The sequence below is a fragment of the Sus scrofa genome, chromosome 3, assembly GCF_054392235.1.
Source record: "Sus scrofa isolate SSC_HxYL_T2T_F1_AM1 chromosome 3, Sscrofa_HxYL_maternal_Yorkshire_Landrace_v2.0, whole genome shotgun sequence".
Taxonomy (NCBI): domain Eukaryota; kingdom Metazoa; phylum Chordata; class Mammalia; order Artiodactyla; family Suidae; genus Sus; species Sus scrofa.
Window position 1 is genome coordinate 43,087,079 of NC_139385.1, and position 24,289 is coordinate 43,111,367.

The 24,289-nt window shown below is 49.2% G+C and overlaps 1 protein-coding gene and 1 long non-coding RNA gene across 7 annotated transcripts in view; both read right to left on the reverse strand.

Annotated features, from left to right (window-relative positions):
• The window catches only part of RBFOX1 (RNA binding fox-1 homolog 1), a 2,264,635-nt gene that overhangs the window by 1,709,389 nt on the left and 530,957 nt on the right, over positions 1-24,289 (reverse strand). For all 6 annotated transcript variants that reach the window (XM_021088068.2, XM_021088064.2, XM_085017635.1 and 3 more), the window contains exon 4: positions 13,200-13,232. In XM_021088068.2, coding sequence (XP_020943727.1) covers positions 13,200-13,232 — 33 coding nt within the window. The remainder of the gene's footprint in view (positions 1-13,199; positions 13,233-24,289) is intronic.
• Positions 10,070-10,862, reverse strand: LOC146404571 (uncharacterized). Its single transcript, XR_014840860.1, has 2 exons — positions 10,780-10,862; positions 10,070-10,255 (listed from the first exon to the last, which is right to left on the reverse strand). It is a non-coding gene; the product is annotated as an uncharacterized LOC146404571 (long non-coding RNA).

Consider the following 24,289-nt stretch of genomic DNA (forward strand, 5'->3'; position numbering starts at 1 on the left):
AAATAGACCCAGAGTCCAAATGCCCACAGCATGAGATTTTTCACATTTGCTAATTTGCAGTCGTGTATGTGTGTCCAGTTCGGTCTAGAGGCCACCCTAGGGGATAGCATGGGTGCCTGGCTGAGAAGGCAGCTGACCGTTGGAGCCCAGACACCACAGGGGCTGCAGACCCCGCGGGAACTAGGATCAGTCCATCCAGTCCTGCCTCTGCCGTGGCTGGACTTTGCCCCGAGGCGTGGGCTCTCCAAGCTGTTCTTAGCGCCTGTGTTGGAGACACTTCACCCAAACCCTTGTCTTTTCCCCTCTGGGCTCACAATCAGACTGCATTTCCCAGCCTCCCTGACAGCTCAGTGGGACCATGTGACTGAGTTCTAGCCAGGGGGAGGTGGCAGAAAGGACCTATGACTTAAGTTCCCTGGATGGTCGCCTGCACGCTTTCGCCTTCCGTCTTTGAGTTGAACAAAGCTGACCCTGTGGCAACGTCACCTCTCTGTTCGTCTGACTTATTCAATGGGGGCCAACCCAGCATCCGCCCCCGGATCTGCTCTCATCAACAATGAATGAAGTGGAAACACAACAGTAGAGCTAGTGATGGACTTCATAGACTCTGAAATCCAAGTTGAAGGCTTTGCTTCCTCACTAGGTGACTTTGGGCGAGGTTTCTAACATCCTCTAGAAGGGGAACAACTAATACTCACTGGATAGTAATGTGGTGAACTAATTAAAAATGAAGGTATAAAATGCTTAGATACAGTAACTCTGGCATTTAGTAATACTACCTAAGTCTTAGCTGCCACTCTTACTATTGCTGCTACGACTGTTATCATACTTACTGTCATCTGGGGACTAGCACGTGCACGCCGAGGTCTGTGGAAGGATTGGCCAACAGGGACCTGCTGTACAGCACAGAGAACTCTACCCAGTGTTCTGTGGTCATCTATGAAGGGAAAGAATCTGAAACAGAACGGATGTGCGTACAGGGACAACTGGGTCACTTTGTTGTACAGCAGAAATGATCACAGCCTTGGCAATCGGCTATATGACAATAACACTGAAAACAAAAAATGGAGTTCCCGCTGTGGTGCAGCAGAAACGAATCCGACTAGTATCCACGAGGATGCCGGTTTGATCCCTGGCCTCACTCAGTGGGTCAAGGATCCGGCGTTGCTGTGAGCTGGGGTGCAGGTCGCAGATGTGGCTCGGATCCCATGTTTCTGTGGCTCTGACATAGGCCGGCAGCAGTAGCTCCAATTCGATCCCTAGCCTGGGAACCTCCATATGCCACACCTGCAGCCCTAAAAAGCAAAAAGGTGTGCTTAGAAGGGTGTCTAGTGCATAGCATTCGTAAATGTTAACTGTCATTACTTTCTGAAAAATAACGTAATTGTTATTATACACTTGTCTGTAGTATAACAACGGAATCTATAGGAATAAAGCAAAAATAATGAGTATAAAGCCTTACCATGATACCTGTATTGAAAAAAAAAAAAAAGTCAGCCTTTAATAAGGTCTGGTTCTAGTAAATGCTTAAGAGAGAAAAGAAGGTTCTGAGGGTCAGGAGGAGGCACTGGGCACGGATGATGTGACAGAGGCGGTAGAGACAAGGGGGTGACTGGACCAACACCCAACTTCACCTTTTCCACGATATGGCCCTGACACCCACCATCCGGTTCTGAGTTTTGGCTCAGCAGAATCAGGAGGCAATACACAGCCAAGGACGGAGGAGGTTCATGAAATGGGACCTTAGATTCATTGAGAGTCATGAGCTAGGACTCAGCGGGTCCGTGCACGTGGGCAGGAAGAATGAAACTTTATTTCCACTAGTCTGTCGCTGTGAGCTTGCATTCCTTTAATTATGAACGTAAGCAACACATCACAGTAGGGTTACCAGTGCCTGTGACTCTGCCACCAACAGAGGGCAGAGCCTTTTGCAGTCACGTGACATTCTAGTAGTCACAGCTCTCTCAAAAATATCAAAAAAATGGCTAATCGCTATTTCCAAATGACCGTCACTACTAGACGTGCTTGTTACTTAATGTATTTACAAAGAAGGTAACCCTTTTGCTGGGTCACATTTATTATTTTAGTAAATGCATGTCAATATACATGGTTTCCTTAGTGATCCTAAGTATCTTACATTGTGTCTTTTAAGACTCTGATCTTCAAAAGGGCCCACGGGTCCCCTCAGATGCCAAAGGAGCTCAAGGAGCAGCAAAGGTAACAGCTCCTCAGTCTAGGGTCTTGAGGACCCTTGGTCCTAAACGCTCGAAGGGACAGGACTCCAGATGCTGGGACGACCCAGGGGTCCTCCTGGACCCTCACTACTGCCTCTATATTGCGGAGCTAAGCACATTCTTCCCAAATCCTATGTCGGATCATCGTAAGAGCCAAGCGTGATGCAGAATGTGAATCTAGTGGCTGAAAAGAACAGGTTCTACACAAACGTGGGGCATCAACCACAACGTGCTTTGGGAACTCCACAGACTCTTCTCCCGGCCCCTTCTGAGTCTTCCGAGTGCTGCTCCCAGCTCCTCCCAGAAGGCTACACGAAAGAAGCTGCCAAGAACTGTGGGAGGCCCCTGGAGGCACTGCTGTCGTATGGTGACCGAAGTCCTGGCTGGACCCCTTGCTAACTATGTGGCTGTGGACCAACACTGTCACCTCTCTGAGCCTCTGCTTCCTCTTATTCATGATGGGAAGAATGACAGTGGAATGAGAAAAAGTGCAAGACAGAGCACCTAGCAGTGACCCACGTGCAGGGCTTGGCGAAGCCCAGTGGTTAGAATGACAACAGAGATTATCATTGTCAGCATTACTGCGTGGTGGCAGGTGTTCAGTGCTCCTGGGAGAGCCTCACGTTTCCCAGACCCCTTGTAGTCGGTGCCATGGGACAAATTGCAGCTGGCAGACTTTGGGTGAAAGCGATGGGTAGCATCTCTATGCTGAGACCATGAAAAACACAAAATAGCTCCCCCCTTCTCATTCCTGCCTGGCCGTTTGGACAGCAGAGGTGTGTGTTGACCTAACGGAGCCACAAGACAGAAGCAGCCTGTATCACCTGATCACTAGGAGAGAGCTGCTCTGCAGAGTCACCGCATGCTCACGGGGCAGGTCCCCCGAGCATGCAATACGCCTCTGGGTCAGCCAAGGAGAGGTCCTTGTCACCTGTTCCTTCAGCACAGCCTCACCTCTCCTGACTAACATGGAACCTAAGCAAACCACGAAGCAGCAGAGGCCATTTCCTCATGAGGTCCTGGATCTGCGGGAGGCACACCTAGAATTCTGCACATGAGTGGACAATTCGTTTGCAACATCTGGGCAGAATCTAGCCCAAAGATAGCAGCCCAGGGACTACAGGGTCACTCATTCCCACGTCTAGGAACCATCTGAAAACCCCGCTGACCCAGCACAGCACTGCTCCCTGGAGCTCAGGGAGTGCCTTGATATACTGTGCTTGTGTTCAGTGCTCCCAGGGCTGAAACCACGAAGGTGCTGTTTCTCTCCGGCATCCTCTCTCCTTCACTCCAAAGGTGCAAGGAGCTCAGAGCACTGCAAACGGCTCTCAATATCCGTGTGGCTGCCAGTGTGCGATGGGGAAGGGCGTGTAGGACCAGAATTCCGGTCTATGGCGCTCCTGAGGACAGCACAGGGGCAATGTACGAAGCGTCATTAACACATTTCAAATCAACATGCAGAACGAATCAGCTGTTTGAGTATTAATTAATATTTTTGCAAACTAATTACATCAGAATGACAAGGCCAGGAAGACACTCAGCGAGTTTACTAATTTTGTTCCACTCCTCTAGTTTAAACGGCTACATGGATTACCACTTTATTCAATTTTTATTTTTTTTTAATTTACCAGAAATGATCTAAACACCACACTATTTCACAGCTATCATCATTTATTCATAGCTCAATAGAGGAAGCCAGAATAGCAATAACTCTTTCTTTCCCCCCTCCTCCTAATTGTCATTCTGGTGAGATAAGTGGAATAGCAGCCTCTAGTCAAGCTACATTAGTGCCGAGAGTCAGGCACAGTCACGAAGTTTCTCCAAAGTGTGCTAGCATCATTTGTCATGAGAGGTTTGTGCTGAGCAATCAGACACTAACCCAAGGGGGTTTTCGAGCCTACTTCCCCCATCTTAGCTGGGCTGCCGGTTCAGAAGGCAAATTGCCTAGAATCAAACACGAACTCTGCCTACCAGCCACACGGCCGTGAACGGATCCCATCAGCTCTTGTGAGCCCTGGTTTTCTCATCCATGAAATGAAGGGTATGTGAATATGCATCCACCCAAGCCTGCTGGAAAGAGAGTAAAAGAGGTCACGCGTGTCGAATGCTTAACGCCGAGCCTGGCACACGACAGGCGTTCAGTACATGCTGGCTACCCTCGAAGGCCACCACTGTCATCACCATCATGAAATGTCCCCTTCTCTGCGGCCCCTTTGTCATGTGCTGCCAATCCACAGGTCCAACAGATCTCAGTTCTCCTCTCCGCTTCGTCCCCCGTCCGCACCCACAGACAATCCAAAGCAGTCTCTTCACCGTTCACCAAATTCCACCCATATTATTAAAATGTGCCATGCCGCATGGTACCCAGTATATGACCCCCAAAGTCCTGTACCAGCCTTAGAGCCAGGGCCTGGGGGGGGGTGGGAGAGGAAGGTGCGTCATGTCCAAGTTGCCCCTGGAGATGTGACCGCCCCCTCCAGGGGCTCGCTTGCTCCCTTGAACCAACCTCATTTTATTTTATTATTTTTTGTCTATTTATGGCTGCACCTGTAGCACATGGAAGCTCCCAGGCTAGGGGTGGAATCGGAGCTACAGCTGCCAGCCTACACCACAGCCACAGAACATGGGATCCAAGCCATGTCTGTGACCTACACCAGAGCTCATGGCAACACCGGATCCTTAACCCATGGAGCGAGGCCAGAGATCAAACCTGCGTCCTTAAGGATCCTAGTTGGGTTCATTACTGAGGAGCCATGATGGGAACTCCCCCGCCTCCATTTTATTTTATTTATTATTTTTTAATTTTATAATGATTTTTATTTTTTCCATTGCAGCTGGTTTACAGTGTTCTTTTGATTTTCTACTGTACAGCAAAGTGACCCAGTTACACATACATGTATACATTCTTTTTTCTCACATTATCATGCTCCATCATGAGTGACTAGATATAGTCCCCAGTGCTACACAGCAGGATCTCATTGCTAATCTGTTCCAAAGGCAATAATTTGCATCTATTAACCCCAGAGTCCCAGTCCATCCCACTCCCTCCTGCTCCCTCTTGGCAACCACATGTCTGTTTTCCAAGTCCATGATCCCCACCTCTATTTTATTTTATTTTATGTTATTTTTTATTTTTGCCTTTTCTAGGGCCGCTCCCATGGCATATGGAGGTTCCCAGGCTAGGGGTCTAATCGGAGCTGTAGCCACCGCCCCACGCCAGAACCACAGCAACTCGGGATCCGAGCCAAGTCTGCAACCTACACAGCAGCTCACGGCAACGGCGGATCCTTAACCCACTGAGCAAGGCCAGGGATCGAACCTGCAACCTCATGGTTCCTAGTCAGATTCGTTAACCACTGCGTCACAATGGGAACTCCCCCACCTCTATTTTAGAACTTGGCTGGAAGCATCTGTTCATACATCTGTGTATTTTACTAGAGCACAGGCTCCATGAGGGCAGGAAGTGTGTTGTATTCATTTTCTGTGACCAGGGTCTAAAAAGGTAGCCATCGCATAGCAGATATGCTTTCAGCCTGTTGAATCAGGGCGTGGTTCTCCAAAGAGGTCCACTCGCCTGCAGAACCTCTGAGTGCAGCCTGAAATCCAGCCACAACCCCTCATCTGCCCTTGTCACTAGACCCCGTTATTTCCATGATTCTCTCAGGGGGGCCCACAGGTCACTGACCTTTATAAACCTTTGCGTTTGACCTTGATTTCCACAACCAGTTGAACTCAGCTGACTCTGAACATCCCAACAGCCCGCTTCCACTGCCCTTTCCCTAAACCTTCCCTCATCTCCTCCCTGGAAGCCCTCCGACCATGCATCAGTCCAGTTCTTCTTTGCCATGGATAAACACGTGCTGGACCCTTGGAATGATGTAACATTAGAGACTCTGCCGGGCTGGAGCCTCCACTGTTTGGTCTAATTTGGTGCATCGAGTCTGAGAGTTAGAGCGAAATGTGAGCCCCGAGCACATCTTTTGATCTGTGACAGTCAGAAGATTGGAATGTATAATGCTATGGAAATAAATGGTGTCAAAACGGTGGGAAATAATTTATGGCGTGGGAATGGGTTCTGTGATCACAGAGCACTCACAAAATCTTAAAACAGAGAGTCGAGGAGGTTGGTTGAACCGTGGCAGGGGAAGGCTGGCAGGAGAGAGAACGGAGAAGAGGAGAGATGGGACTTTTCGCACGAGGGCGGGAAGGTCCAGCCTCTGCCTCTGAGAGACAGGAGGTGACTTCTGGTTTCAGCCCATCACCTCGGCTGGCTTTGGAGTCTCAGAGTCATGGAAGGGATCCCTGATCCTTTTCCTAAAACCACCATGACTCGGTGCATTAACCAGCTTTAGCCTCAGTTTGCCCGTCTGTAAAACACACTCACCTCATAGGGCTCTTGTAAGGGTCAAATTAAATAAGGTATAAAACGATCTGTAGAATGCCTGGCATTTAAACAGATACTGATTAAAAGCCAGTGGGTTCTCCTCCCCCCGCCTTTGGTTACTCTTTTTCACTAACCCCACTGCAACGTACAAGTGGTGAGAGGCTTCTCATTCATCCTCAAAACCTGGCAGTAACAGAAACTATATTTTTTCCTGATATAAGCAGTAGAAAGAGAATTTTATGGACTGTTTACCTTCTTCGAGGGAAGCTTAATTAATTTCCGTGGAGTGAGGTACTTCTGAAAGACTCAAAACCTGATGCATTGATTTGGTTTGGGGGCTTTGATTTTGGTTCTGGTTGGTACCTATCACCTCTGTTTCCTACTGTGACTTAGGATGAGTTCCCAATAATGCTAATAAAAATACCTACAATGACTAGCATATATCAAGGGCTGCTTATGCACCAGGTAATATGCTACCTGGCTTCCATACATTCTATCGTGACTTTTCGCATTCATCAAAAAGCTCCAAGGTCCCATCTTTAATTATATTCAGTCACTCTATGGAGAGGACACACAAACGTTATTTGCCTGAGTTTTACCTCTAGCTGGGATTGGAGATAGGAAATGCTGGAGCTGGGGTTTGAGTTTGAGCATCGGACTCCACAACCTACACCCACAAGAGTCATGTTCATGGTAGAATGTACTCAGCGTTGCAGATAGGTACTGATTCAAACACTGTCCCTGCTGTTTACTTCTTGAGGAAGTTTGGTCAACCCACATGACCTCTTAGACTCTTGGTCTCCTATTCTGTGCCATATGGATGGTGACACTCATTCTATTTTATTATTATTATTTTTTTTTGTGACACTCATTTTAAAGAGGGCCATGAAGCTAAGGCAGGCTCAGCACATGGTACACAGGGTGAATGATGCCATGCAATCATGGCTGCTGCTGTCAGGCTCAGCTGCCTCCCCAGCACTCCCGGATGTCAGTTTGCTGGACAGATCTCGCTGGTCCATCAGCCTCTCATCAGTGTCTCCCATTAGCGCTCCCTCCCCATGCTTCATTATCCTCTTTAACCCCCAAGTCTACCTCTGCTCCCCTTATTCTCGGCTCATTTGGCTCCCTCTGCTCTCTCCTGGGTATATGAAGGATTCCAGGCACAACCTCTTTGAGTCTCTCTTCCTTCTCCAAACTCATCCATGCTTACTCTCCATCCTTTCTTTCTCTGTCACAGGAAAAGATGTTTTTCCTCCATCCAGTCAATGCCAGAGCTCCCTGGCACAATGCTGAGCCCTGGCCACACACAGTGAGGAAAGCATGGTACCCTCAGGGAACATGGATCACGTGTCAGCAGGTAAACCCCATCTGTGCTCGGATCCCCATGGTCATATCCCCTGAGACCCGTGCTCCAAGCCCAGGACATACCCAAGCCTCTGCCATCTTCACAAGTCCTTCAAGCCAGCGACCATCGTTGCCTTGGCTCCACCGCTTGCCCCTCAAAAGGCTGGTCTAAATGGTGTCTATGCCTCTTCTCTTTCCATCCACTCCCTAAGCCATCTACAGCTATCTTCTGCTCCACCACCCACGTTGGGAAGGCTGTGGTTGGGGACCCTAACGATCGTGCACCTGCCAAACCTGGTGCCCTCAACTCGGTGCCCAGCCTCCCTGACTTCAACAAATCATTCACTGCCCTTGCCCCTTTCTTGCAACCCTCCTCCCCTTAGGTTTCCATGAGATCCTTGGCCTTGGTTGCCCCACGTGGGTTGTGGTCAGTTCCACACTCCTTCCTTGTTCCCATAGCCCTATTCCCTGAAAGTGCAAGCTCTTTCCCTTCTGTGCCTTTTCTCATGTTCTCCACTTTTCTTGACTTCAGAAAGGCTGTGCTCTGCTTACTGCCTCCTCTGGGAGGCCTCCATAGCTATGTCACTTCCATCTAGGCTCATTTATGCCTGAACCCAGATCGAAGACTTACGGTCTCTGGAGCAGGATTCATGGACAGGGCCTTGCTCTCATGAGCACGCTGGCCCCCATGTAACAAATAAAAAGATACCATTTATGATACAGCACCTCCCCCCATCCCCAGCGTATCTGACCGTATGTTCTTCGAGGGTGGGATTGGACGTCAAAGTTGTATGTGCATCCCAGAACCCAGAGCTTTGCCTAGAAGAGAAGAGCTGTCGCTTAAATGTCTTTAAAGGTTTTACAAAGGCCAACCTTCTCTCCAAGTGAGAATTCTGGGCCTTTGAATTAAGACCTGATGACTTTTTAAAGGTTCTTTAAACATTCTTTGGAGCTGGCTTCAAGGACAGGGAAGACTATCAAAGTGTGACTGGCCAATGAGACCAAGCCAAGTGAGCTCATTGGAAAAGTCTGCTGATCTTCAAGTGGATCGTGTCCTTCGTGGAGAGGAGAGAGGGCCATGGCCTCTGACGTGAATGAAGCCAAGTAGGTAACTTCTGCCTGCTTAGGGGCTGGGTCAGCCATGATGCAGAATCCCCCACGGCAAGTTCTCCAAGCCACGGGTCTCCAACGTCTGGTTATGTACTGTCTTACTTTACTGAAGGGATAAAGGACAGGTGAGGAAGCAAAATAACAGTTACGGATCATCTGCGCTGTGCTCTGCCTTGAGCAGTGCGTACAGATGATCAAATTTTAAAATTCAATCGTTTGAGGTTGGTTTTCATTTATTCCCCTTTTACTGACAAGAGACTTGTTTAGCAGCTAAGTGACCTACCCCAAGCTCATGCTTTTTCCACTGTACCTTTTTTTGGTTTTTTTTTGTTGTTGTTGTTGTTGATTTTTTTTTGGCTGTACCCGTGGCATGTGGAAGTTCCTGGGCCAGGGATTGAAACTGCACTACAGCAGCGACCTAAGCCACAGCAGTGACAATGGCAGATTCTCACCTCGCTGAGCCACCAGGGAGCTCCTGCTGTAACCCTCCTGGTGCAATAGCTCAAGTGCCCTTGTCAAAATGTTCTGGCTTCTCCAGTGACTTGGAGTGGCCAGGACTGGTCTTTGGTTCACAGCAGGAGAAACTCAGTCCCTTCTCAAAAGCGCTGGTTTCTCTCCAAATGCATCAGAGTATTATTCTAAGAAGTTCTGAAGCCCCTGGATCTGCTTTTGTGAGACTCAGGATTGAGACAGGAAAAACATGTGATACCTTGGCCTGGGATAAAGTGTCCTCTTGGATGGGGGGAAAAAAAAAATCGGTGGAAATAAGAATCCACCTGTGTTTCCCAAAGGCAGTGGGGGTTTGCCACCTGCACTGGTTCCCAGTGCAATTATTTGGGATAGCAAAACCACAATATCAATCACTCTCAGTTCGACTGCTTTGCCATGAAATGGGAACAGGCCAATTTGTCAAAAGTGAGGCCCTCCACTGGGTTTCTGTCACCATTAAACTATCAACAGGAAATCATTCAGGTGAGACAAGAAACCAACCCGTAACTGAAAAGAAACGATTTTTTAAAAAACAGCCTCGCCCACCACCTCCTCTGTGTGGCTGTCGGCAGAGCTACCGTGGGGCTGGGACTCAGATCTCTGTGTCTCTGTGCAGCTGGTGGCGCAGCGAACTCAAGACGTAGGTGTTCGCGGGCTGCGCCCAGGCGACTAGGTTCTCTCTCAGCAGGGCAAGCTGCGTGACGATAAATAGGGGGAAATGTGTATGCATTTGTGCGATAAAACGGGCTTAATGATTCTGAAGGGGAGAGAGTCCAGGAGACGCACACTGGCGACTCACGAACAAAATGGAACCATGCAGGGCCAATTAATGTGCAAATATGTGTGTGCTGAACTTGCATTCCATTTATCATGTGGACACGGAAATTGGGCCATTTATCTGTTATATTATGTATGTGACATCTTAGTTTGGTTCTCACAGGCTGCTCGGGGACAAAGGGCCATGTGCTTTGTGGCTAGCCGAGGGAATTTAAGATAAATTCTTCAGCTGTCATAAACACTGCCAGGCAGAATTTGGTCAGAAGATAAAGCTCTTTCCTCTGTGGGGTTTTAACATTTCTCAATAGTCCATGTGCCATCTTATTACAACGGTGTGTGGTGTGGGGAGGGGTGGCATATGCCATGAAAAATTACTGGCACAAACAGCTTGCTGTCATGTTTTCAGAGTCCGGATTTAGCAAACGTTATTCACACACTCACTGTCAAGCTGCAGGGAGAAAGGGAAGGGGCAGAGCCATTCATTCTCACGCATTCTGAGGGTTCGTCATTCTTCTTGTCTCGCTTTAACCCAGCATCTCCTCCACAGGTGGGGTTTGTTCTGCCTCAATTACAACTGTTGGTCTGTACTTAGGGGGGAAAAAGAAAGTCATTCGAGAAGGAAAAGGACCTCACGGAAGCACTTTCCAGAGTCACTATTATTTACCTAACAGAACATGCCATGAATATGGATCGTGCATTAAATAACGGTGGTGGCTTGCTTTGATGAATTGCCATTAGAAATTCAATTAATAAAAGGTTACCTCCCCGAAGTAGTGCAAAAAATATGATCTGGCTGCTGCAATTACAATTGAGCCTTAGAAACAATGGTTAGGAGAAAGGAAAAGTTTTGCATTGGTTTTTTGTTTTTTTTTTTTTTTTTTTTTTTTTTTCCCATCTGGGAAATAGGAGCTTGGAGTAAAACTGAATGAATGAATATATGTGTGGATGAATGGGTGAGCTTAGGCTATTTCTGATCTACAGTTTTTGGTCTGTCTTCTGAGCGTTCCTACACATCCTCATTTTTTTCATTACCATGTTTTATAGTTTTTGTGTTTTCTTTTTCATTTTTGCTGCTGTCTTTTTTTTTTTTAACCAAAGAGCTTCATTTTTTTTTTCTTCGTATACAAATGACATGCTATGAAGTACACACAGGTTAAGGCAGCGCTGTGTCATGTTGACGGCAGCCTCTGCAACCACATCTAGATGAAGGCGTTGAAAAGTCCCACCTCCCAATCAACTCTTTAGTGCCCCTGCTTGGGGGCAACCACTACGTACTTTCTCCCCAGAGATGAGTGAGGTTTTCTACATATGTAAATGAAATCATCCAGGGTGTACTGCTTTGATTCTGAATGTTTAAAACCTTAACACGATGTGTGAAACTCATACAGGCCATTTCATATATCCATTGATAATTCCTTTTTTTTTTTTTTTTTTGCCATGCCTGAGGCATGCAGACGTCCCTGGGCCATGGCCTGGATCTGTGCCCACAGTTGAGACCTGAGCCACAGCAGTGACAACACCACCCTTAACCCACTGAGCCATCAGGGAACTCCCCACTGGTAATTATTATCATTATTTATTTAGGGCCACACCCAAGGCATATGCAAGTTTTCAGGCCAGGACCTGCACTGGCGCCGTAGCTAAGGCCTACCCCACAGCTCACACCGATGCCGGACCCTTAACCCACTGAGTGGGGCCAGGCATCAAACTTGCAACCTCATGGATCCTTGTTGGGTTCATTACCGCTGAGCCACTGTGGGAACTCCCTGTTATTGCCATTTTAACGCTTGCCACAACCTCATGCAATGTGTAGTCCTTCTCATTCTGAAAACGAGGAAACAACGTTGGGGAGATTCAAGACTGGCTCAAGCAATTGGTCCCAGAGTGTCGAGAAGCAGGTGATACGTGGGGCTCCTTACCCCACCCCATCCTTCTGCCTCCTGGCCCCCTCCCCATCCTAGGCATCCACCCCCCAGGCATCTAAAATAACATTTATACCATTAATGCACCACAATTCCGGAGAACTTCTGCACACCAAGCTCCCCTAGCCAAGAATGGAGACATCTGAATGGGCGTTTCCACTCTTTGCAATGATCCCCCACTAACCTGTGGGCTGCCAGAATCTGCCTCCGAGCTCTTTATTCCACATCCCCCTCCAACACCCACGCGATGGGTCCAAAGGAGGCGAGTTACCCGCACGGGGTCCATGAGGAAAGTGAGCCTGAGCCATTAAGGTGACATATGACGCCACACAGAGCCCCAGGCTCCTGAGACCCGAGCTGGCACTCTCTCACCCGCACAGCTAGTAACTTGCGAGTGGGAAAACCACAGCTCCTCCACCCTCCGTTTCTCGGAGGTACCCATCAGGTGACGCCAGGTACCATTCCCCAGGATGGTCACTCTGCTGGTGACCTCTGAGCAGCATCTTTTGTACTCTGTGCCTGTTGTCTGCATCTGCCACAGCCCCCTTAATGCGCCAGAGGCTGAACTGGGAGAGGAGAAAGAGGGAGGGATGGAAGCCATCCGAGAGACCGAGACTGATGAGGTTTCACTGCCGAAGCAAGGGCGTGTCTGTGGAGCTGGAATCGCCACGGCGGTACCCAGACTCTGAGGGCAGCAGGAGAGCCGTCTTTACCAGGAGACTCAGCACACACACCACACAGGGTAGTGGGGGAGCCGGGCAGCCCCGCACTCAGAGCCGTGGAACCCACACAACGGACAACACACCATCCAAACCACCAGGATACTGCGCTGAGCACAAGCGCAACCAGAACACCCGCTTCATTCACCACCAAAATCATCGTCATCATCATAACATTTCCAAATGTCCTCCGAAGAAACAGCAAAACCACATGTCCTACCTCTGCTTTGCTGGCAGCCAGGCTTGCCGAAACCTGCAAGTTAAAGGAAAAAAAAAAAAAGACATTAGTATTGATTCAACAAGAAGGTAATTGGATTAATTGTCTTTTTAAAGGCACTGGCATCAATAATTTGTTATGACCCAAGGGGACAATGGGTGCAAGACACACACACACAAACGGAGGCCCTTTTTTTTCAAGCAAGCACAGGAACAAGATTTGTTTTTCCAATCCTGTGTATAAGGTGCAGAGGATAATTAATATTTTCAACACATTATAACAATCTTGCCAGGAAAAAAAAAGAGGGGGGGAGGGCTGTGTGTGGTGCCTGTGCACTGATAATGGTGAAATGAACACCGACAAAGCAAAGGCAGGAAGACATCGAGGGTGTGTGTTTTTTTCCCCTTAAAGTTTTGAGTCTGTGTTACAAGAAGGTAAAACCACTAACTATAGCGACAGTGGCCTTCTGTTTCCAAAATGCCTCAAAATATGATATAAAAGTGGCTCCAGGAGTTCCCGTTGTGGCGCAGTGTTTAACGAATCCAACTGGGAACCATCAGGTTGCGGGTTCGATCCCCAGTCTCGCTCAGTGGATTGAGGATCCGGTGTTGCTGTGAGCTGTGGTGTAGGTCGCAGACGCAGCTCGGATCCCACGCTGCTGTGGCTGTGGTGTAGGCCAGTGGCTATAGCTCCGACTGGACCCCTAGCCTGGGAACCACCATATGCTGCGGAAGCAGCCCTAGACAAGGCAAAAAGACTAAATAAATAATAATTAAAAAAGAAAAAAAAAGTGGTTCCAGGCATCGTGCCAAGTCCTTCACGCCGATTGGTTCATTTCATCCCCAGAACAACTGTTATTATTCCATTTCCTAGATTAGAACATGGGGCTTAGAAAAGTCAGTTTTCCAAGCTCAGGAACTTATTAAGTTGAGGAAGTCGGACTTAAACACAAGATAAAGTCACAGAAGTTTGGGGCTCCTACCCAACCCCCACTTCTGTACAAAGCATTTGCTTTAGACCCCACATCATCATGCTCACATCTGCCTACCAGGGAGCTCCCATCTAGGGGCAGATGGGGTATCTGTCGCCCTGGTAAGGCCTGGAACTCTCGGCCCTGCAATTTTCTACTGATACGTGAGGCTGACCCAGCCATTCTCAGCTGTTTTCCTACCTGACAGCTATGAATGGGATGGTGTCCACCGCCACCCCACATCTGTGAAGCTCTGAGACCCAGAGGGGCGGCATTTGGAGCTGGGCCTCTGGGAAGTAGTTTGGTTTAGACAAGGTCCCAAGTGAGGCCCCACAAAATGGGATTAGTGCCCTTAAGAGACACCAAAGAGTTTGCTTCCCGTCTCTCTCTCTCGCCACCTGCTTGCCCAGGAAAGCCCCCAGGAGGGCACAGAAAGAGGGCACCACCTGAAACCCAGAAACCCAGGGTGAAGAAGGACTCCTGCCGGATGCCAACTCTGCTGGCTCCTTGGCAGTGGACCTCCAGCCTCCAGAGCTGCAAGAAATAAACCCCTGTGGTTGAAGCCATCCAATCTAGAGTATTTTGTTATGCTGAGCCAGGCTAAGACAAGCCAGTACCAGCACACCACTGTCAGTCCAACTAAGGGCCTAAGAAGGCATGGGATGGGAGTTCCCGTGGTGGTGCAGTGGAAACAAACCCCACTAGTATCCATGAGCACGCCGGTTCGATCCCTGGCCTCCCTCAGTGGGTTAAGGATCTGGCACTTCTGTGAGCTGTGGTATAAGTCACAGACATGGCTAGGATCTAGGTGTTGCCACGGCTGTGGCACAGGCCTCAGCTGCAGCTCCCATTCGACCCCCTAGCCTGGGAACTTCCATATGCTATCTATGGGTGTGACCCTAAAAAGCAAAAAAAAAAAAAAAAAAAAGAATGCTTGTGATGGTATCACTTATATGCAGAATCTAGAAGATGCAAATGAACCTACCTACAACACAGAAACAGACTCATGGACACAGAAAAAAGTTGCCAAGATGGGGGGAGAGGGAGTTGGGATGGTTAGGAGGTTGGGATTCGCAGATGCAAATGCTCATATACGGGATGGATAAACAACCAGGTCCTGCTGTAGAGCCCAGGGAACTCTACTTACTATCCTGTGAGAACCCATAATGGAAAAGACTATGAAAAAAATACAGACATAAAGGCATCACTTTACTGTATAGCAGAAATTAATACAACATTGTCATTCAACTACACGTCAGTAAAATTTTAAGAAAATGTGTGGGTTCCTGCAGTGGACGAGCAGCCCCTTAGCCCAGCGCCCAGCACCATCTCCCCACACTCACCCTGAAGCCACCAGGCCCGCCCGCACCTAAGCCAGCGGCCCCTGAAGCAGCTCCGGCAGTGCCTGCTGCGCACTGGGCAGCTTTCACACATCATTAGCCTCCTAAACGGGAGGCCAGCCTTCAGACTGACCTTGGCCAGGAGGATGCATGAGCTGTGGCCCGAGGCTTACCAAGGCCAGCCTGGAGAAACCTTCAAAGTGTGAGGGAGGTCAGAGCCCAGGGCCTCCGTTCCCCTCCCCCTGTCTTTCCGAGCTGGGGCTGGGAGAGGAGCCGATTCCGAAGCAAGCAAGCGGCCACATCCCTAAAGCCCAAGTGTGGAAGAGCCCTGGCCGCACAACCTTGTGTGTGTGTGTGTGTGCGTGTGTGTACATGGCTCGTGTGTGCCTGCATTTTCCTGCTGTAAGCCGACAGGCATTTTTTGTTTTGTTTTTTTTTGTTTGTTTGTTTTTTTGTTTTTTTTTTGCATTTTAGGGCCACACCTGCAGGAGCATATGGATGTTCCCCGGCTAGGGGTCCAATCAGAGCCACCACTGCCAGCCTACACCACAGCCACAGCCACAGCAGAACCAAGCTGTGTCTGTGACCTACACCATAGCTCACAGCAACGCAGGATCCCAGATCCACTGAGCTGAGCGAGGTCAGGGATTGAACCCGCGTGCTCATGGACACCAGTTGGATTCATTTCTACTGTGCCACGACGGGAACTCCCCCCCTCCCCTGACAGGCATCAGTGAAGAATAAACGTGCTATTCAATAGCCACAGCCCTCAGGGAGCACGTGGGCAACACAGTTCTCAGCTGATGCCTCTAATTCCCTCCACTTCATACTTTGGCGTCTGTCTGCTCACTCTGTCCATTTTGCGTCGCATGATCCCTTTCATTCCCCCCATGAGGCAAGGCCACTTCTTGCATCTACCCTAGATCAATACCAACATAAAGAGGCGAAGACTTGTCTGTGTCCTGCTGCCTTGTTCATGATACCAAGACATTGCTAAAACATGTTAAACGTCCACAGATAAAAGAATGCTTAAATACAGGGTTTAAACCCTCCAAGGCCTCCAGGGGCCAGACAAGTCATACAAGTATACAATGTGAACAGTCTGCCAGACATTAGGGAATGGTGAGGTCTGCGGCAAAACATGAGACACCTCCTTTAAAACCATGTGCATCCCATTTATAAAAGGCAAAATGTGGTTCTAGCCAAACACAACACCTCTGTGATCTAGTTCCTAGACAGCCGGTTTGTGATCCTCTCAGCCCAACGAATGGACCCAGTCATGCTATAACATAGGATCCTGCAGCTAGAAGCCAGCAATGAGTCCTCACGTTCTGCAACACATACTGTTAATGGACAAGGAAAGACAGAGAGCAGTGCACATATGACGGTACCAAAATTCTAAAAAAATAACGGCAGTATATATACATTAAGGATTCCTATAACCAAGCAGGACCCAACCAGGCTTTCCTGGGACAGACCCCCTCCCCCATATCCTCTGCTCTAGTTCCTCCCAGAAGGACCTAGATAACAGTGTCAGATGCCCATCTCCTGACTTGTTTACAGAGGCTAAAACCCCCAGCGAATGGGAGGTGTTAACTCTTTGATGACCCTGAGCCTACTGGAGCCTAAGGATGGATGATGTGCACACCTGTGACCCTGCCCTGTGACCTCCGCATCAACCAATCAGAGAACTGCACAAGTGGCTCACATACCCTGGCATGTCACCTGGCCTTTAAAAATGCCTCCCTGAAGAGTTCCTGTTGTGGCTCAGCGGGTTAAGAACCTGACTGGGATCCATGAGGATGCAGGTTCGATCCCCGGCCTCCCTCAGTGGGTTAAGGATCTGGTGTTGCCATGAGCTGTGGTGTAAGTCGCAGTCGTGGCTTGGATCCTGAGTTGCTGAGGCTGTGGTGTAGGCCAGCGGCTAAAGCTTCCATTCGACCCCTAGCCTGGGAACCTCCATATGCTGCAAGGGTGGCGAAAGGGAAGGCAGGAGGGGAGGCAAGGGAAAGGAGGAAAAAAAATAAAAATGCCTCCCTCCCTGAAACCCACCCGGCAGATGGGGTATTTTGAGCACTGGTTGCCCCAGGTCCCTTGTTTGGCACCTGCAATAAATGCTGCAGCTTTCTTCAGCAGTGGATGGGCTTCGCTATGCAAGGGCAAGGGCACCCCAACTTGGTTTGGTAACATTCCTCCTCCCACCCTCACCACCCCCACGCACCCACACACAGGAATATGGCTACAAAATGCCCGGGAGGACACACCTCAAACCAACACATGTATTACCTCTGAGGAAGAATGTGGAACTTGATGGGAACCTGATGGGTTAAGGAAAGGCGTGGGGAACGTCCTCTTTTTCTGAATCATTTGACATTTTTCACTGAGAATGTATCCATCTATTATTTGTCAAGTTAAGTATAAATATTAACTATGATGAAAACAAAGCTTTACAGTTTCTCAAGGTTAACAAGAAACCTTATAGAAATGTTGGCTTGTTTCATCGAAGAGAGGACTAAAGACAATTCTCTCACCCATTCATATATGTGATGACAGAGAGTAATAGGGAGTTGTGTGGTTATGCAATAGGGAGTGGTGGGGCTTGTGGCCAACCGGAAATAAACCGTATTTCATTTATGATTTATTATTCTACATATTAGAAAGACATATGAAAAGCAAATGGCGAAAGTTATCGGAATCCTCTACATGCCGCATTCAGTGTTGAGATTGTGGTCGTGATTGATTATGTTAGATTTGCTTCCAACACACATGGCTCAGGGTCATTCAGGAACATGGTACCCACAGACCTCGAGGTCTGTCTGTAATCCACCGTGGCATTTGGGCAGAGAGAGGACTGTGGAGGCCGGCTGGGGAGTGAGGGTTCTTTAAGGGCTGCGGGTGCCAGGCTGAGGCTGTGAGCTTTTATCTTGTCAGCAGCAGCCATCAGAGGGATCCCAGCAGGGGGCTGATATGATTAGAGCCACGTTTGAGGTGGGCCATTCAGTGGGCCAGCACAGGGCACAGAAGGGATGCAGGAAACTCCCGGCAGGACACTTCTTAAAGCTTTGTTCCAGCGATTTCCCATCCCTTTAATCATTTCCCTTCCTCTTCTTCCCTTTCTCTACCTGTGTTTGAAATTGCAAAGGCCGACATTAAGGGTTTTCTCTTGGCTTGTGTGGGGAAATTGATGTACTTGCATGAGTCTCTCAATCCCCACCTCAACCCCAGGAGCTGGTTCTCCTGTCATATTTTCAGATGGGGAAACTGAGGTGGGGGTGCAAACTTCCTTCCCGAGACTCGCAGCAAGAGTGTCAGAGGCGGGGTTTGAACTCGGGTCAGAAGCCAAAACGTCCCTCAAAACCCATGCAGGCATTCTTCCCACAGAGATGAGGACTTTTCCTGGGGCTTCCCCAAATTAGCCGATGTGAGGACGGAGTTAATGGCTAAGTGGGTGGCTCCCTCCGCACCTGTGTCCGAGATGCCCAAACACCGTCCAGGGTTCTGATGCTCCAAACTATTCCGTGGTCTGTGCTGAACGAGCTAGGTACCACTCTACGCCTTTTGCAGGGGGAGGGGTGGACGGGAGAGAACCCACTCAAAGTAGCTCAAGGACACAAAAGAATGTATGAACCCATCACCCGACAGAGTTCACTTTCAGTGGACCCAGATAAGGACCAAAGAGGTTGCCTGACTTCTCTGGCAAGTGGGAGACAAAGGAAGAGAAAGCAGGTCTCCGTGACTGAAGACCAGGCGCAAACCCAGGGACACAGGGGAGGGTGTGTCCCTGTGACATCCCGGTCTCAGTGAGTGACCTCTTCTCTGCCTCTGGCTCCCTCTCATCCCTTCCCCCCACCACCAGGGCTTGCTGTGGGGCCCCCATGGCTGTGCGGATGATGTCACCAGTGGCTTGCCAGGCAGGAAGACAGAATCATCCCATCTCTCCTCAAACATGACCCTGCTGGGGCTTCAGCTTTGTCTCCCCAGCAGCAAATGACCCCACTGTGCCAAGCAGCATGGCATCCACCTGTGAAGTTGGGGTGTCACCCGAACAGGCATTGCAGGCTGGTGAGGACATCCTTCCTGTGCCAGCACTGGGACCATCTCTTCCCTTGACCGTCATTCAAACGAAAGTGTCACCTCCCTGTGCCGTGTCATCTACCAGGCAGTGTCTGCCAGGCTGCCAGGTTGGCCTTGGCTTGGATGGAAGGAGTTTATGGAAAGTTCTGCTTGGGAACAGCACCAATGTGAGGGTTCTTGGGTTCCACCCATTCTCCTCCCATCTAGCCGTTTTCCCATCTGTAAGGACATCGGGAAAACCCGGAGCACCCCGGCCACCCGCAGGCATGGGGAAGCCCAGTCTAGCTGAGGGCGAAACTCCCAGCTCATAGCCACCTTCACGTTCCTCGCCTCCAATGCTCTGACTGTGCTGGCCAGGCTTTGAGCAGAGGGGTTAACTACGGAGAATGAATGGCTTTCTCTTTCTTGCCTTCTTTTCCCGTTGGTCTTCTGGCTTTGCCAGCTCTGCCACTGGGTCTGAGCAGACAAATTAGAGGGAAGAGAAAGTGCGTGTTCCTTTCTACTTGAGCATGCGACAAATGACAGCATCTGCTGTCAGTGCTGATGTTCAGGCAATTCTGTGATCACAGATGCCTTCAGAATGGAAGGTGTCCACATGCTGGCACCTTCATGGGTCACAGGCAAATGTGGGGGAGCCCTGTGGGTGCAGGCCTCCTGTAATTACCAGGGACATCACCGTTGCAGAAACAAATAGAAGCAAATGTATAAGAGCTTCACGCAGGGATATTCATGTCTCGGTCTCATGACAGCCCTGGGTGGAAAACCGCATTCGAGGTCAGCTGTCCTCCACGCGGTCACTCAAGAACCTAGGCTGAACGAGGCCCTGCCATCTTAATAGGTGGCTTCCTAGGGCACCGTGACCAGAAAGCCAGAGGGGGGAGGATATACAGAGGAATACGAGTGGGTGGTCTTTACGGACCAGACCTAGAAGAGGAGACATCATTTCAGCTTACATCCTATCTGGCCAGAGCTCTGTCCCAGGGCCACGCACAAGAGCACGGGGCTTGGACATGATGTCAGAGAGGAGACGATGGTTTGTGAGCGCAGCGCCAGCAGGCCTGGCCACACCTCCTCACGGCAGCAGAGCCCTGCCTGAGATCCCTCCATCCCCTCGGTTTCCTGAGAGAAAACCCATGTCCACTCGACCTCCCCCGACTTCTCCTAGGGGGATGGGATTCTGGCAGATAAGGCCATCTCCTGTGGCTAAGGTCCCCTCACCTGGAAACTGGTCCTCTTGAGGGGGGCGTAGAGGGGCCCTTCCCAAGTTGTTCCAAGCAGCTCTTCTGTGGTGTCCTCTGGACCCACAGGAAGCTAACCAGTCCCCTGGCAAGAACACAGAGGGAAGCTTTCCTTCCTGCATGCCCGCCTCCCCCCATTTGCCTCTCTCCCTGCTTGACGCAGCCGAAAGGGGTGATGAGAAGCTGCACCAGCCAACCAAGTCCTCTTCTTGCTTCTTCCCAGTGTCTACAAGAGGCCCCTCCAGAGCTCTGCTCTCCTTTGGGTTGACACTGGTAATTCCTCTCTCCCCCGAACGCTCCCTGATCTTGTGCTTACGCTTCTTGTCAATACTGGTAACAGGAGAGCTGGCCTGCCCCTCTCACAGAACCCCAAGGAGGTACCTGGACTCCTTCTACCTGGCCCTCTTTCAAGTGCAAGAGACGCTCAGCATTCTTTTGCCTTCACTTAAGGTCCTAACAATCTATTCTGGGATAACAGGAAATGTCTTTTAGTCACCTCGACCAAAGCATCCTGCAAAGACTTGTGAATGTGTCACCAGTTTGGGTCAACTCTTTCCTTGAACAGATTGTGTCTCTGGGCTGGTTCTCACGGGTGTCAACAGAACACTTTCAAGCGCTATCATCAAAGGCAGTGAAGCAGAACAAAGCGGGTAGGATGAGACAAATGGGGTTCCTGCCAGGGCACAGTGGGGATGAGAGAGTTGATGTCTTCATCACCTGAGGATGGGGGGGCACTCCCCCAGGGTGGTGTGGGTTCTGTGTTATCTCGTGCATCATAAACACCGGCGCCTCCAGCATCCATCTGGCATGTCTCACTCCCTGGACAACACTAGGAACTTGAAGCAAGTTGTGGAGCTAAGTCCTGGGTTGCAAGCCTGCTTCGCTGCACTCTCAAGGTGTGTCATTCTTTGGTGCTTCTGTCATCAAGAGGATCTATGTTCTCAACCCTTGAATTTGGGCAGGCTCTAAAACGACCCTGACCAACAGATCACAGCCGAAGGGATGTGCCAGTTCTGGACCAGCCTTACAAAACTGGACACTTCCACTGCTGCCCAGGGGGGCCCTCTCTGGGCACCCTCAGCTGTCTACCAGAGGTCAGACTCCCTGAGACCACCACCCAGGAGAAGCTACATCAAGGCATCTGATGCATAGTCCCAACCGAGCACAAACTTCCAGCCTGCCTGGCTGATATACCATTTCAGACCCCGCCAGCAGAATGCCACCAAAACATGTCAGTCAACCCATGCTCGGCACACCCTGCCCAGGACCCTGACACACAACATCTTGAACTCTGAGGAATGGTTCCTGTTTTGAGCCATTACGTTTCAGGCTACTTTGATACACGGCCATAGATGATCACCACGAAAGATACTTATCCCCTCTAAGCCTGTGATTTTATACTTAGAAAAGAGAAAATATGCTTTTTACAAGATTGTTCTGAGAATTAAGTAAAACATATATGTTTAAAGTGCAAGCTGAGGGCTTTATCTCAGAGCACGTGTGCTGTGCTTGGTACATTTCCACATGCCATCATCTTGATGTACCATCGAGCAGTGATGCTCGGAGCACTCGACTGGATTTCCGGTTGGTAAAACATGTATGGATTGCTCTGGAGTCAGAAACTCGGGCTTTATAAACCCCTGCTCTACCACTTCCAAGCTGGGTGCACCACCAAGAGAGAGCTACCTCACTTGCTCATTTGGAAAACAGAGACAAAAATCTCTCTCGCTGCCTTTTGGCCTGGATTCAAGGGGAACGTCTGGCCCAGAGCTGGAGATTGAGAACAGATAACTGTTGGCTTGGTTTTGTACCTGTTACAGTAGCAGCCATGGGAACGCTCCTATATTTTGAGCTCCGCTGCTCTTAGTGGAGCGGCTTGTGAGCAGACCACCTGAAGGGGAATTTCTGAAAGCAGACGGCTTCCCCCGTCCCCAACCTTCTCTCTCTTCCTTTCTAGCCCAGGACTTGGTTCCAGCCGCTGAGCTGCCGGAACTCAGCCCAGACTCTTGAATGCAAGTGTAAGAAAAGAAAGAGCCCATTCACAGACAATATTCCACAACACCCACCCACCCCCAACAAGAAACCACGTCTCATAGGTTCCAAAGAATGAACGTCTCTTAAAATCCCTCTAGAAAATGCACAAGGTTTCTCTTACGCACTCTCACTGCCAGAAATGAAATATTTACAAGCATTTGCTTCAAAATTGTAGCAGCTTGTAACCTAAGAATAGTTTCACTTATGGGGATGAACAACTACCTTAGGTCCACCTTGTAGATGATTTTGAGAGGAGTGAGGAGATGCAGGGCAGGAAAAACTGCGGCGGGGAGGGCTGGCTGAGCCAGAAGGGCTGACAAATCCCTGCCCTTGGTCTGCCCTTGAAGTTGGTGTATTAGGAAGGTTAAAGTAGTTCCAGCGCTGGGTTGATGGGTGTCTGAGCTGAGATGAACCCATCCGTCAGCCTGACACGTGCTGGAAAACACCGAGAGATTGCAAACATTATCTGAAGCTTAATTATGAGGCAGACAGGAGGCTGGGTTGGTATGAGGAGGGAGCTTCTGGGGCTGCCTGCGCCCTGCCCCCCAACCCCAACCCCGCATCCATCCGGTAACCTTTGAGAAAATTGTCACCATTCACGTCTCCTTACAAAGAGTCCCTTGTTGCTTTGGGGAGGCCAATCTGCACATTAAAAAAAAAAAAAAAAAAAAAAAAAAACACCTCCTAAGATGGTTCTGTTTTCAAATTTAGCTTGGCAATCTGGAAATGTGAAGATCTTAAAAAAAAACAAAAAAAAAAACCCTCTTTCTTTTTGACCCAGTAACTCTCCTCTTAGGAATTCTCCTAAGAACAAACTGGAAACACTGCAAAAGCTTGTGGCACAAAATAATGCTGTGGAACATTTTTGCAATGGAAAAAAAAAATTGGAAACAATCTAGCTGTCCAACAATTGGGGATTTGAAAACAGATCCATCTTAGGAGACATCAATTGGGGATTGCCTTGGTGAGCCAAGTCCCCTTGTCAGGGACCACTCTATGCCTGTGAAAATGATGGTCCAGCAGAGTTTGAAATCACATGGGAAAATGTTTACATATGAAGAAAAAGAAGAAGAAAGAACATAAATGACATATACTACATGATCTCAATTATGTTAAAACAGGAATAGAAGAAACATGGGAAGGAAATGCCGTAAAAAAACATGTATTAGCCATGTTTTTCTTTGGGAGGTAAAACTGGGTATTTCATTTTCTTCTTTCCCATTTCTGTCTTTTCTAAGTTCTCACTAGTAAACACATGTACAGAAAGCTATTGCATAGACACCATTGAGTTCTTGCCAGTCCTTTCAAATAGTCTACCCGTTTTCCTACCCATTTCTTCCTCAGGGACTGATGATTCCAGAGCAAAGCTGGGCTGTGTGACCCCACACGGCACAAAACAGAGACAGGAAACCTCCCCTGAGCTTTGCGTCTCCATGA